The sequence below is a fragment of the Ctenopharyngodon idella genome, chromosome 11, assembly GCF_019924925.1.
Source record: "Ctenopharyngodon idella isolate HZGC_01 chromosome 11, HZGC01, whole genome shotgun sequence".
In the NCBI taxonomy this organism is placed as follows: domain Eukaryota; kingdom Metazoa; phylum Chordata; class Actinopteri; order Cypriniformes; family Xenocyprididae; genus Ctenopharyngodon; species Ctenopharyngodon idella.
Window position 1 is genome coordinate 2078986 of NC_067230.1, and position 14406 is coordinate 2093391.

The window sequence follows — 14406 nt, forward strand, 5'->3', positions numbered from 1 at the left end:
AGGGAGAGAAAACTAAGCATAAAGTTGCTTCTTTTTTTGTTGTTTTTAAGTGGTTTATTGAACAAATTGTCTCTTTCTCTTTAAATAAATTCAATTATAATTAACATTTTCTTAAGGATAAAAATCTCAGCTAATGCTGTAAACTATACACACGGAGCCCTTATTTGCTCATCACTATAATAATATTAAAGGTTACAATTAACAACAGAGCCCAAACTATTTAATTCAGTTGTTTATTTTTAGACATAATAATCAATGCTCTAAAAAAAAAAAAAAAAAAAAAAAAAAACGTAAATTGCACATAAGACTGGTTTTGTATCTATATCTAAATCTAATTATTAAAAGAAAATTGCAATTATTTTTCTACTCCAATTCATTCATTTACACAGTTACTGTCATAATTTGTTTTCATGACACATTTATTTAAACATATATTAAATAATTAAGACATTACCAACAGGTAGAGTAAATATAATGAATAAATAAGCTAATATAATGCATATTTAGTGAAATGCTCCCCTCAAGAGTTTGTTTCTCTAGTGAACTTGCATGCTGTGGACAGTAAAAATGACTTGCATGAGGTAAATGTAATGCTACGTGAGAGATTATTCCCAAGCTGTTTTATTGCTGTGTTTCCCCGGTTGAAACACTGGTTGAGAGATTACACGTAAACATACCTATGCATAGTTTGTCTGTTCTCCTCCTTCTGCGCTTTTTCCTGTTGTGGCGGTTAGCAAACAGTGTTACACTACCACGCATGCCCCCTTCTGGATTGGAGTGTGACTGACTGTATTTGTCGTCTGACTGCGTGCACCGAACTGTGACGTCTGTACTGTGAAGTTTCGGGACGAATGTACCACATATAGCACATGTATCATATATTTATTTAGTTAAATCGCAGCATTTGTGATTTAACAATAGCACTATGCTATATTATGATTTTTAAATGGGTTTAATATGCTGTTATCGCGAGACAGCTTTTCACTTTGCAAGAGATGTCGTCACGTTTTAATATCGTAAGATCTCATGGCACGAGATCTCATCACACCCCTAGAGAATAACATTAGAAGAATGTTTTCAGACAAACTTGTTTTTTGTAAAACATTATATCCATTTTCCAATTACTTCATGTCTACTGAGTAGTGCTGCACATGTTTTTATTCCAGTATTACTAAAATCCATAGAAGAACTTTCTGGTGAAGACACATTCACACCTTTCACAGAATTCTTAAACTCACTGACATTTCCTTCTGTAAATTAGAGGTTTACTAACATCATGGCCACACACTCAGTGTTGTCATTCTGAAGTATGCATCCCTTCCTAGAAAATGACTGCTTAAAGTTTTATCAGGACAGTCAATCCAGAGGCAAATCCAAATACAACCCACTGAAACATAAACACCAATTAGACCTGGTCAAGTCAAGTTTGTGTGTCTTCATGAGTTTCCACTGTTGGAGTATTTAGTTCTTGAGGCATGTGTTCCATCAGCCATGCCAAAACCTCACAATACATCCACACAGCCACTGACAATCCTGAGACGTCTTACAGATGCCTCTCATATCTCGCACAATTAGATTTCCCCCACATTGGCAACCGTGATCAGACACTGCTTGCATTCATGGTTTTTTTTCGTAAATCTCAGGGTTCAAACGTACAAGACCACACTTAGTCGCTTCATGACGAGGATGACATCACTTTCTGTGTTCAAAAACCAGTTTGCACTATATTCCTTTCCTCCATGCGCATCTTATCGTTAACTGATCTGCTTTAGAACAAGATTGTACAAGTTTATGTGAACTGAATGTTCAACACCTATCACTCCTGGCCAGAAGGCTTGTTCTGAGATGATAAACTCCCACTAATTCTTGACTATTGTGTAAAACATCAATGAGCTTTTTTTTTTTTTTTTATATGAATTTATATTATACAAAGTCTGAAAGGAAGGAATATTTCTGATAACAGTCGGTCAGTTCACATGCATTCGTGTGTACATTCAGTCTGCGTTTCCTGTTCCTAAACTTAGTGCACTAATCTTATCTCGGGTCTCCTGACTTTCATTTGCTGGTCAATATGATGAAGTAGTTTGAATTCTTAGATTTTCCTCACAAAGCAAAGGAATTTTATCACCTTTTTACAATCACATAGTCTCCAGAAAGCAGTTTAACCTGAAGGTCACGGTGCGTTTCTTACGAACATCTCTGTGTGTGACGTAACATGGTCCATGATTCTGATCAGCCCTTCAGTCTGTGAATGTGCTTGATAGCCCACAGCTCTCCCTCTAATCACTAGCATCTCAAATGACATCTGTGTTCCCCAATCCAGGGATCTACACAGAGAATATGTGAGAGAACCTGTCTGGGTTTGTCAGTTTTCACTCTGAACTTGTTGAGTGCTATTTAAGAGAAGTCTCCATCGTTGCTTTTGAGCAGATGTTGGATGGCGGGAAGGCAGAGCTGTTTATTCATGTGAGCGGAGCCTTCGGAAGGTAAAGACAGCATTTATTGAGCCTTTATACATTGTTCCCTCTTGTTGCTATAGTTTCCCTTTAGATGGCATCATTATTTTGGCCAATGAGAGCTAGTCAGTCTGTGTATATATGTTATCAGAAGGATAGCGGAGTCGTTGGGTCATATATTTCCCAGCTGATACGGGCACATCATTGTATCGCCAGGCTGTAAATGAGTAATTTACTGTTAATCTTATCTAAATATACGGTTGTAAAATATATATCTTCATACACATGACTACTGAATGTGTCTGTGTATTACATTTGAGCCTAAAGTAGTGAGGAGGATTTCAAAAAATAATGCAATAAATAGACTAAATAAATAGACTCATTGTCATAAATTAACTAAATCAAATCAATATTTGGTGTGACCACCCTTTGCGTTAAAGCAGCTTTTGTCCTAGGTACACTTGCACATAGTTTTTCAGGTAGCTTTGCAGGTAGATTTCTTCACGCGTCTGTTGCCGCACTTCTTCTGGTTTTAGACTGTTTTGTCTGTTTCTTCATGTAATCGCAGACTCTATGATGGTGAGATCAGATCTCTGTGTGGAGCATACCGGCTGTGGTCAGACTCCTTGTGTATACAGAAATCTCACTGGATTATTACAATTGAAGGCAAAAGTAATGATTGGAAATGTAAACTGACATTTCCTACTGACACACTACAGCAAAATATATAAATAACTGTCTTAAAACCATTTTTGTGCAGTTTTTGCACAGTACTGTATAAATACTTCATATTTAGCTAAATATATTAATATTTTTTTAATATAATATAATATAAAAATTTGGGCTCTATGTGTGTGTACTGTACTGTTACTGGTAATTATCTATATATAAATACACACACATTTATATGTATTTAAGAAAAATCTGTTAATTTTATATTTAAAAAAATTATATTTATATATAAATTATATAAATATATATAGAGTATATACATCCAAATATTTCTTAAATATATACATGAATGTGTGTGTATTTATATATACATAATTATACACAGTACACACACATATATTATGTAAACACAAACCTATAATATATATATATATATATATATATATTATTTTTTTTTATTATTATATTTTTTTTTATGGATTAAAACTTATATTACCATATAATGAGATGCCCATTCAGTGCAGCAGAGCCAAGGTGAATTTTTACACCTTTTGTCACTGCATTTATTAATATTTAACATTTGGTTAGTGAATAAACCCAGAATGTGGTGAGTTTGCTGTAGTGTTTTCTGTCTTTGTACTTTCTTTAGGAAGTTCTTTGTTCTATTAAAAATAAAGACTTCAAACCGAAGTGTGCATTTACCCAGAGTTCAGCTGGGGCACAGATCTGTGATAAGATCAGACTCCGCTTCCTTTCTCTGTGTAGTCAGCTGTATAAATCCATGAGTGTTTATTGTGTCAAAGCTCAAGCATTGACACATTCATGGTGGAGGTGACCGAGCGTTTCATGAAGGTTAAGATGAGGGAAGCATTACCTCACTTGTGCCGTTCCACTCCCTTTTGTGGCCACGCCTCCCAACATCAGACCATAGCAGCCAAGAGGAAAAAGAATGCATGGACGAGGGAAAGAGGCAGACGGAAAGTGACAATGAAACAGAATTTGGAATAAATGGAGAAATCGAATCAGGAATAAAATGAAATAAAATGTTATGCTTTCCAACTGTTTTAAGTGACTAATTCTGACACAACACATGTGTGTTTTTTTTGTTGTTGTTTTTTTTTTAAATGAACTATAATAGTCGAGTAAGTGTTTCTTTTAATTCATATTGGTAAGAGCATTCTGGCAAGAGGAAGTTAAATGGACACAAGATGAACATCACATGTTTCCAGTGTGTGGTTCAAGGTCTTTCATTTTTACTAGCTCAGCTGCTAAGGTCACCTGATGCAGTGAATTCATTCATTCCCTCACAAACACTAACTGCATTTTTTGTTTGGCATTTAACTCAATAAGACTGCTGGTAGAAAACCCATTGTGGAGATCAAGTACTGACTGACGAATCACACTCATGCAATCTGCATTCATGCATGTTTTGTACCATGTGACATTATACTCTGAACTGACAACATCTCTGTTTTGCCCTCACAGGTGCTTTGTGTAGTCAAACGTGAAGCTGACGTCAGTGAAAATGCTGGAGATGGTGAAAGACAGAGTACTGGAGGTCTATGAAAGCCTCTTAGCAGGAAGAGGTAAAAATGCATGTTCATGAAATGATCCCATAGATACATTAAGTTGTCCTGAAATAATCTGAATTTGTTTTATTCAGACTAATGGTCAACCGATGTGACTTTATTTTTTTCTTTGGCTTCATCTTGTATTAGCTACTATACTAGGGATGCATACTTGTATAAGTTTTGTAATTTTACTGTTGTTCTATAAAATAAAATGATCGAATATCTGATTATTATTAGTGTATATATTGAATATTATTGTTATTATTATTATTATTACTGTAATAGTTTAATTCTTATTTAATAAAATAAAAATACTTAATAAGAAGTAGTAGTAGTAGTAGTAGTAGTAGTAGTAGTAGCAGCAGCAGTAGTAGCAGCAGCAGCAGCAGCAGCAGTAGTAGTAGTATATATTCATATATTGAATGGGTTCCATAAAATAATGTGTGTGTGTGGCCTCAGACAACTGAAAGGGTTAGTTCACCCAAAAATAAAAATTCTGTCATTAATTACTCACCCTTATGTTGTTCTACACCCGTAAGACCTTCGTTCATCTTTGGAACACAAATTAAGATATTTTTGATAAAATCCTATGGCTCAGTGAGGCCTGCATTGTCAGCAAGACAATTAACACTTTCAATGCCCAGAAAGCTACTAAAGACATTTAAAACAGTCCATGTGACTACAGTGGTTCAATCTTAATGTTATGAAGCAACCAGAATACTTTTTGTGCGCCAATAAAACAAAATAATGATTATAATATCTAGTGTCTTTTCAAAACACTGCTTCATGAAGCTTCAAAGCTTTACGAATCTTTTGTTTCGAATCAGTGGTTTGGAGCGTGTATCAAACTGCCAAAGTCATGTGGTTTCAGTAAACGAGGTAAAACATGTTTCGAAATTTCAATGGTTTACCACTGGGGGGCGTGACTTTGGCAGTTTGATACGCGCTCCGAACCAGATTCGAAACAAAAGATTCGTAAAGCTTCGAAGCTTCATGAAGCAGTGTTTTGAAATCGCCCATCACTAGATATTATTGGATAAAGTCATTATTTTGTTTTTTTTTGGCGAACAAAAAGTATTCTCGTCACTTCATAACATTATGGTTGAGCCTCTGTAGTTACATGAATTGTTTTAAATACATCTTTAGTAGCTTCTGGGCATTGAAAGTGTTAATTGTCTTGCTGGCAATGCGGGCCTCACTGAGCTATTGGATTTTATGAAAAATATCTTAATTTGTGTTCCGAAGATGAACGAAGGTCTTACTGGTGGAACGACATGAGGGTGAGTAATTAATGACAGAATTTTCATTTTTTGGGGGGGAACACTAAAAAACTGTATAGAGTCTCGGGCAAGTTTTTCCTTATTTTCTCATGCTGTAAATTCTGATACTTTATTCTGACAAAAAGCTGATTTTACACGATACAAGTTGATAACAACAAATGCTAGCTGAAATAGCTAATAAAATTGCAACATGTTCAACAAGATTTCTAAACAGTTATTAGATGTGAAAATGAAACTGACTGTAGTAGAACCAACAAATTGAACAGTGTTATGAGTTGCAGTCTGACACATTTCAGAACGGAAGGCAGCTTACTAGCTAGAAGCATTAGCATCTACTTGTTTTAAAGGGATAGTTCATCCAAAAATTAAAATTCACTCACCCTCTTGTTGTTCCAAACCTGTATGAGTTTCTTTCTTCTGTTGAACACAAAAGAAGTTTTAAAGTATGTTGGTATACAGTTGATGGCACCCATTGACTTCCATAGTAATTTTTTTCCTACTATGGAAGTCAATGGGTGCCATCAACTGTTTGGCTACAAACACTCTTTAAAATATCTTCTTTTGTTTTCAACAGAAGAAAGAAACTCATACAGGTATGGAACAACTTGAGGGTGAGTAAATGATGACAGAATTTTAATTTTTGGGTGAACTATCCATTTAAAACATGTCGATGCTAATGCTTCTAGCTACTAAGCTGCTAGTATCCATTTAAGAGCATGTACATAAAATATTCTGGAATTAATTTATTTTACACAATATACTCAATTTAAATCAGAAATAGTTTATGCATTTTCAAGGTTATCAGTAGATTTTTTTTTTTTTTTTTTTTTTTTTTTTATAACTGATACAAGGAAGCTAAACTTGCTAAAGCTAAACCACTCAGTCTCAGAATGTTGACATTTCTCCATCACTAATTCATAACGGTCAAATGTGTGTTTGGGGAAATCCATCCAATTAAAATATTTGAATAAAATTTAATCTTTTTTTTTTTTGTGAAATATCTAAATTAGCTATTGCTATACATAAAAGAGCTGTGTTTTTGTGTTTCTCTCTCTCTCTCCTTCTAGACCCAAGGTTGAAGGATTACCTCCTAATGGAGAGTCCTGGCAGTATGACTGCTATTCTGCTTGCTTATCTTTTCTTTGTACTGTACGCCGGCCCTAAGTTTATGGCCAACCGCAAACCCTACCAGTTGAAAGAAGCTATGATCATTTACAACCTGTCCTTGGTTGTCCTCTCTGCATATATAGTATATGAGGTGAGAATCAAGAGATATTCATTCTGCTAGGTGGTGTGACCACGCAGATGTGTTTGAACTTGAATACACTTGTTTGTTTGTCTGTATCGACTCAGAGAGAGGCGTGTTATATTTATTCATTATGGAGACACCATTGTGTGTTTGAATTGCTGCTCACAACCAGTTCCTGAAGATAAATTCATATACTTATTCATCTTTACTTGATGTGTAGTTCTTGATGTCGGGGTGGGCGACAGGATACACGTGGAGGTGTGACCCATGTGATTATTCAAACAGCCCTCAAGGACTCAGAGTAAGATTTGCATTCAATTTCCTGTAATATACTCAAATATTACTACAGTTTGTGCATATATAATCAAATTATAGTCAAATTCTCCATATTAAAGATGTCTTTTCTTCACAGATGGCAAGAGTCTCCTGGTTATTTCTGTTTTCAAAGTTCATTGAGCTTATGGACACGGTAAGATTTGAATACGCTATTCCAAAACTTCTGATTTTAAACTAGTTATAAAAAGCAGGTTGGTTCTTGTAGTGATGAATGGTGTATTGTTGTCTTTGCTTAGGTGTTTTTTGTGCTGCGTAAGAAACACAGTCAGATCACCTTCCTGCACATCTTCCACCATTCCTTCATGCCCTGGACATGGTGGTGGGGCGTGAGCTATGCGCCAGGTGAGTCAATCCACCTTCCCATATGGGTCAGTCAGCAGATATTTACATGATAGGCACGTGCGGTTTCAGTTGACGTGATGACTGTTAATGGACTCTGACAAATTTCTATTCCAGTCAGACTTGCTTTTCCACAAGCCAATAACTTTTGCATGTTCTAATGGTTCTTTTAAATAAAGCTCTTGGTGTTGGTGGTCATCAGAGTCTGTTTTTGTTGTTATACTGCTTGTAGCATATGTGATTTACATTTAAAACTCACTGCAATGTTTCTTGCAGGTGGAATGGGCTCCTTCCATGCCATGATCAACTCTTGTGTCCATGTGATCATGTACTCCTACTATGGCCTTTCTGCTGCCGGACCTCGCTTCCAGAAGTTCCTCTGGTGGAAGAAATACATGACTGCAATTCAGCTGGTATGTTTATTTGATTCGTAGAGCAGTATAAAATTCGCCTGTGGTAATGTTGAAGGGATCGTTCACCCCAAAATTTGTCCTTATTTATTCACCTTCATGTTTTGTTACACAAAACACCAAAAGGATATATTTCAAGACTCTTCAAAATACAGTGACCGTTTGTAGTGACCATGACTATAAAGCTTCAAAATGGCCTATAAAAATGGTCTGTTCAACTTATTCCAAGGCTTCATCACCTGAATGTATTTTAGAATTTCTATCTTGTATTAATATGAAATATCTTATATAGTTTTTTGTTAATTGTATGAATTTCGTTGTTTATTCGTTGTTTATGCTATATACATGGCGTAAATAAATAAATATTCCAAGGCTTCCGAAGTTGTGAGAAACTAACCGAAATTTAAGTAATTATTCGCTGATAATCCACTCAAGTGAGCTGTTAACTCAGTAAACACTTCAACCTGATCATTGAATCAATGAGTTGAACTTGAGAACCAGGTCAGAGATCAAAGAATCTGATTCATGAATCGTTCTTTTAAGTAAATCGGTTGATCCAATTCACAAATTCATTTAACAGCTCACTAGATGGGAAGAAACGCAAAGAAGGACTTAAAGGTTTAGTTCACCTTTAAAGGGTTAGTTCACCCAAAAATGAAAATTCTGTCATTAATTATTTACCCTCGTGTCGTTCCAAACCTGTACAACTTTCATTCGTCTTCGGAACACAAATTAAGATCTTTTTAATGAAATCTGAGAGCTTCTGTCCCTCCATAGACAGCCTACGCTACTAAAACTTTGAAGCTTCAAAAAGTTTATAAAGAGATCGTAAAACTAATCCATATGAGTGGTTTAGTCCAAATTTTCTGAAGAGACTCGATCGCTTTATATGATGAACATTTAATTTAGGCTTTTATTCACATATAAACATTCATCAACTCATACATCAGTTGTGTAAACGCTCAAACAGGTTTGCTTGACGCATGCGAGAACCAGTGTGGTTTGTTCTCGTGTGTTACGCAGTTTGAGCTTCCGGAAGAGGTTTGTACTCGCGCGTCAAGTAGTTTCTGTTGAGCTTATGTTTGTTCACTGATCAATGTTTATATGTGAATAAAAGCCTAAATTCAATGTTCACCATATAAAGCTATCAAGTCACTTCAGAAAATTTGGACTAAACCGCTCAATTCATATGGATTAGTTTTACTATCTCTTTATGAACTTTTTGAAGCATCAAAGTGGTAATTATGTAGCTGTCTATAGGGGGAAAGAAAACTCTCAGATTTCATCAAAAAGATCTTCATTTGTGTTCCGAAGATGAACGAAGGTGGAACGACATGAGGGTGAGTAAATGATGACAGAATTTTCATTTTCATTTTCATTTTCTTTCACTAACCCTTCAAGTTGTTCCAAACCTGTATGAGTTTCTTTCTTCTGTGGAACACAAGAAGATATTTTGAAGAATATTGGTAACCAAACAGTTGATGGACCCCAATGACTTCCATAGTATGGAAAAAAAAATTAAGACAACGGGGGCCAACTTTTTGGTTACTGACATTCTTCAAAATATCAAAATATCTTTTGTGTTCAACAGAAGAAAGAAATTCATACAGGTTTGGAACAACTTGAGAGTGAGTAAATGATGATAGAAATTTAATTTTTGGGTGAACTATCCCTTTAAATATTTGAATTATTATTTTTCTTATTAAGAGAGTGATTTTATATAATATATATATATATAATATATATATATATACACAAAGCTGATTCCAAAAAAGTTGGGACACTGTACAAATTGTGAATAAAAAAGGAATGCAATGATGTGGAAGTTTCAAATTTTAATATTTTATTCAGAATACAACATAGATGACATATCAAATGTTTAAACTGAGAAAATGTATCATTTTAAGGGAAAAATAAGTTGATTTTAAATTTCATGGCATCAACACATCTCAAAAAAGTTGGGACAAGGCCATGTTTACCACTGTGTGGCATCCCCTCTTCTTTTTTTAACAGTCTGCAAACGTCTGGGGACTGAGGAGACAAGTTGCTCAAGTTTAGGAATAGGAATGTTGTCCCATTCTTGTCTAATACAGGCTTCTAGTTGCTCAACTGTCTTAGGTCTTCTTTGTCGCATCTTCCTCTTTATGATGCGCCAAATGTTTTCTATGGGTGAAAGATCTGGACTGCAGGCTGGCCATTTCAGTACCCGGATCCTTCTTCTATATATATGTGGTCTGGCATTGTCATGTTGGAAAATGCAAGGTCGACGACGTCTGGATGGGAGCATATGTTGTTCTAGAACTTGGATATACCTTTCAGCATTGATGGTGCCTTTCCAGATGTGTAAGCTGCCCATGCCACACGCACTCATGCAACCCCATACCATCAGAGATGCAGGCTTCTGAACTGAGCGCTGATAACAACTTGGGTTGTCCTTGTCCTCTTTAGTCCAGATGACATGGCGTCCCCGTTTTCCAAAAAGAACTTCAAATTTTGATTCGTCTGACCGCAGAACAGTTTTCCACTTTGCCACAGTCCATTTTAAATGAGCCTTGGCCCAGAGAAAACGCCTGCGCTTCTGGATCATGTTTAGATATGGCTTCTTTTTTGACCTATAGAGTTTTAGTCGGCAACGGCGAATGGCACGGTGGATTGTGTTCACCGACAATGTTTTCTGGAAGTATTCCTGAGCCCATGTTGTGATTTCCATTACAGTAGCATTCCTGTATGTGATGCAGTGCCGTCTAAGGGCCCGAAGATCACGGGCATCCAGTATGGTTTTCCGGCCTTGACCCTTACGCACAGAGATTGTTCCAGATTCTCTGAATCTTTGGATATTATGCACTGTAGATGATGATAACTTCAAACTCTTTGCAATTTTTCTCTGAGAAATTCCTTTCTGATATTGCTCCACTATTTTTCACTGCAGCATTGGGGGAATTGGTGGTCCTCTGCCCATCTTGACTTCTGAGAGACACTGCCACTCTGAGAGGCTCTTTTTATACCCAATCATGTTGCCAATTGACCTAATAAGTTACAAATTGGTCCTCCAGCTGTTCCTTATATGTACATTTAACTTTTCTGGCCTCTTATTGCTACCTGTCCCAACTTTTTTGGAATGTGTAGCTCTCATGAAATCCAAAATGAGCCAATATTTGGCATGACATTTCAAAATGTCTCACTTTCAACATTTGATATGTTATCTATATTCTATTGTGAATAAAATATAAGTTTATGAGATTTGTAAATTATTGCATTCCTTTTTTATTCTTAATTTGTACAGTGTCCCAACTTTTTTGGAATCGGGTTTGTGTGTATATATATATATATATATATATATATATATATATATATATATATATATATATATATTTATTTATTTATTTTTTAGTTTCAAAGGCATTGTCACTGTGAACTGTTGTTTTATGGAAAGAGCTGCATAAATATTCAAGAAGTTTTCATTTGTGTTCCACAAACTATACCAGAAACTCACTCTTTCTTACTCTTCTCTACAGATTCAGTTTGTGTTGGTGTCTCTTCATGTAACCCAGTGGTACTTCATGAAGAGCTGCGACTACCAGGTGCCTCTGTTCATTCACCTCATCTGGATGTACGGAACCTTCTTCTTCGTGCTGTTCTCTAACTTCTGGTACCAGGCGTACGTGAAGGGCAAGAGGCTACCGAAGAACACCCAACACCTCGCCCAGAATGGCAAGGCTAATGGATCAACCACAGTGGCCAACGGCTCGTCGGTTGTTTCAAACGGCCACGGTGTACATGAAAATGGCCAGAGCAACGGGAAGAAACACCATGAGAATGGAAGCACTCTCAACGGAAAGATGAAGAAAGCCTGAGAGCTCAGGAGAAGACGACCCAAAACGGATGACCAGGAGAACCTGCACTATGGCACTATGGAGTCCAAAGAGTGTTTTGGGACTTTTCATTTTCAAATCTTGAGTTCTTTTTAATGTGTACATTAAACAAGTACATGGGGATATGAATGCTTTTGACCCCGTTTGTATATTTTTTTTTTTTTTTTTTTTTTTTTTTTGGTCATAAATTAATCTAAAAAATATAATTATTGAGCAAAATGTATGAAGAGAAGAGGAAGAGTACTGACTGGATGCATCCTCCGCTGATGTTGCTCATGAGGTTCATTTAAACCGAACAAATTCATGGATGGGCACAAACACACACACACACACATACATCTGTGTGTCTTTCATACTCCCCCAATAGCAGACACTGTACAGTCAACATCAGTAAATTTGAATTACACCTGTAAATAGTTTCACCATATAAACTAACGGGATTGATACGGTAAAAAATATTGTTACTATTGAAATAAATACAAAAAATAATAAATTCCATTTTAAAATACACTGTTATCTGTTTATTTCATGTTAAGTTATGCTGTTTGATGGCACACTGTAGTTCCTCCTTGAATAAAATCAGTGCAGGTCAAAGGAATTTGACCTACAATTCCAGCTGACATTCCAACATGGTATTTGGCATCTCCAGTGCAAATGGTTGACATATTAAAATACTTTTTGTATAACATTTTGTCATCTACATAAATGCAGGAGTACCTCAGGGCGTTCGCGCTTGTGTTTTAGATTTGATCGGCCATTCGAGGGCAGTTGGTTGGCTTCCATCGGATGTGATTTATAAAGAAATGCAGTGTGTGCATGTCGCACTTCTCCTTCATAATCTGCAATTGTCATCTCGAGTATGTGCAGCATGTTCATGTAAACAAAAAGTCCATTCAGTTCCTGAAAAGCAACAGAGGAAGACCAGATGAGCAAGCGTCCTACGCCGTATGTGTGCGAGGGAGAAGGTCAGAACAAAGCTCAACAAGGTCGTGTAGGAACAAATGACTTCAAGCTCACAGTGCACAAGAGTCTGCACTCCTGTTTATCCAAGCGTCGCCTTTGTTTGGTTAAATTCCTTCCGTCTTTTTTTTCCCCAGCAGGTGTGCGTTAATGTAGGGCAGAGTTCAGGGCGCTCCTCTCGGCAAGCTGGGAGAACAGGGCGTTACATGGGATTTGTACAGTGACTCATTAGGATGTCATCCTCACGCCTATATCAGGAAGTACAACAGAGATCGCCATGGCTACAAATGAGTTCTGCATGTGGAAGACTGAAGATTCAGGAAAAGCAGAAACTAAGTCTCTCTCCAATATAAGGTCATTCTAATAGAGTCGTGTCACACTTTGGTCCTCATTTGTCAGCATGTTTTAAACTGGAGTCTGACCTTAGGTTTCAAATCCTTTCTCTGACCAAGCCGAAGTCTCTAGAAGGAGTCCAGACTATAGAACAAACTACAGATAGCTACTTCAATTTGTCACAGATGATCAGTTTGTGATGACTAGAGGTCGACCGACAATAGGTTTTGCTGATACTCAACTAAGAAATCAAAATATTGATAGGAAACATTAACATTTTTAGTTAGTGTCTTTTTTTGTTTTAAATCTGTTGTGAATGAATGTGAATAATAACTTCAAGCAGTATAATTACTGACTGGTTGAAGTCAGTACTGTTAGTACTTAAAGGGTTAGTTCACCCAAAAATGAAAATTCTGTAATTTATTATACACCCTCATGTCGTTCCACACCCGTAAGACTTTCATTCATCTTCAGCATACAAATTAAGATATTTCTCATAAAAAGTGAGGCCTGCATTGCCAGCAAGACAATTAACACTAAGAAAGCTACTAAAGATGTATTTAAAACAGTTCATGTGACTACAGTGGTTCAACCTTAATATTGTAAAGCGACGAGAATACTTTTTGTGTGCTAAAAAAACAAAATAATGGCTTTATTCAACAATATCTACTTCAAAACACTGCTTCATGAAGCTTCGAAGCTTAACGAATCTTTTGTTTTGAATCAGTGGTTCGGAGCGTGAATCAAACTGCCAAAGTCATGCGAACCATTGAAATTTCGAAACACTTATGACGTAACTAAGCCTCGTTTACTGAAATCACGTGACATTCATGCTCAGAAACACTCATTCGGAAACAAAAGATTCGTTAAGCTTCGAAGCTTCATGAAGCAGTGTTTTGAGATCGCCCATCATTAGATATTGTTAAAT

The 14406-nt window shown here is 36.2% G+C and overlaps 1 protein-coding gene across 6 annotated transcripts in view; it reads left to right on the forward strand.

Moving 5' to 3' along the window:
* Nucleotides 1-12691, forward strand: part of elovl1b (ELOVL fatty acid elongase 1b) — a 39502-nt gene extending 26811 nt beyond the window's left edge. For 5 of the 6 annotated variants that reach the window (XM_051911891.1, XM_051911892.1, XM_051911895.1 and 2 more), the window contains 7 exons: nt 4614-4714; nt 7047-7237; nt 7449-7529; nt 7641-7697; nt 7801-7906; nt 8180-8316; nt 11829-12691. In XM_051911891.1, the coding sequence (XP_051767851.1) occupies nt 4654-4714; nt 7047-7237; nt 7449-7529; nt 7641-7697; nt 7801-7906; nt 8180-8316; nt 11829-12167 (972 nt within the window). In that variant the 5' untranslated portion in view covers nt 4614-4653 and the 3' untranslated portion in view covers nt 12168-12691. Of the gene's footprint in view, nt 1-2341; nt 2487-4613; nt 4715-7046; nt 7238-7448; nt 7530-7640; nt 7698-7800; nt 7907-8179; nt 8317-11828 lie in introns of those variants that run through there. The other variant, XM_051911894.1, reaches the window with a different exon arrangement.
* The last annotated feature ends 1715 nt before the right edge of the window (nt 12692-14406 follow it).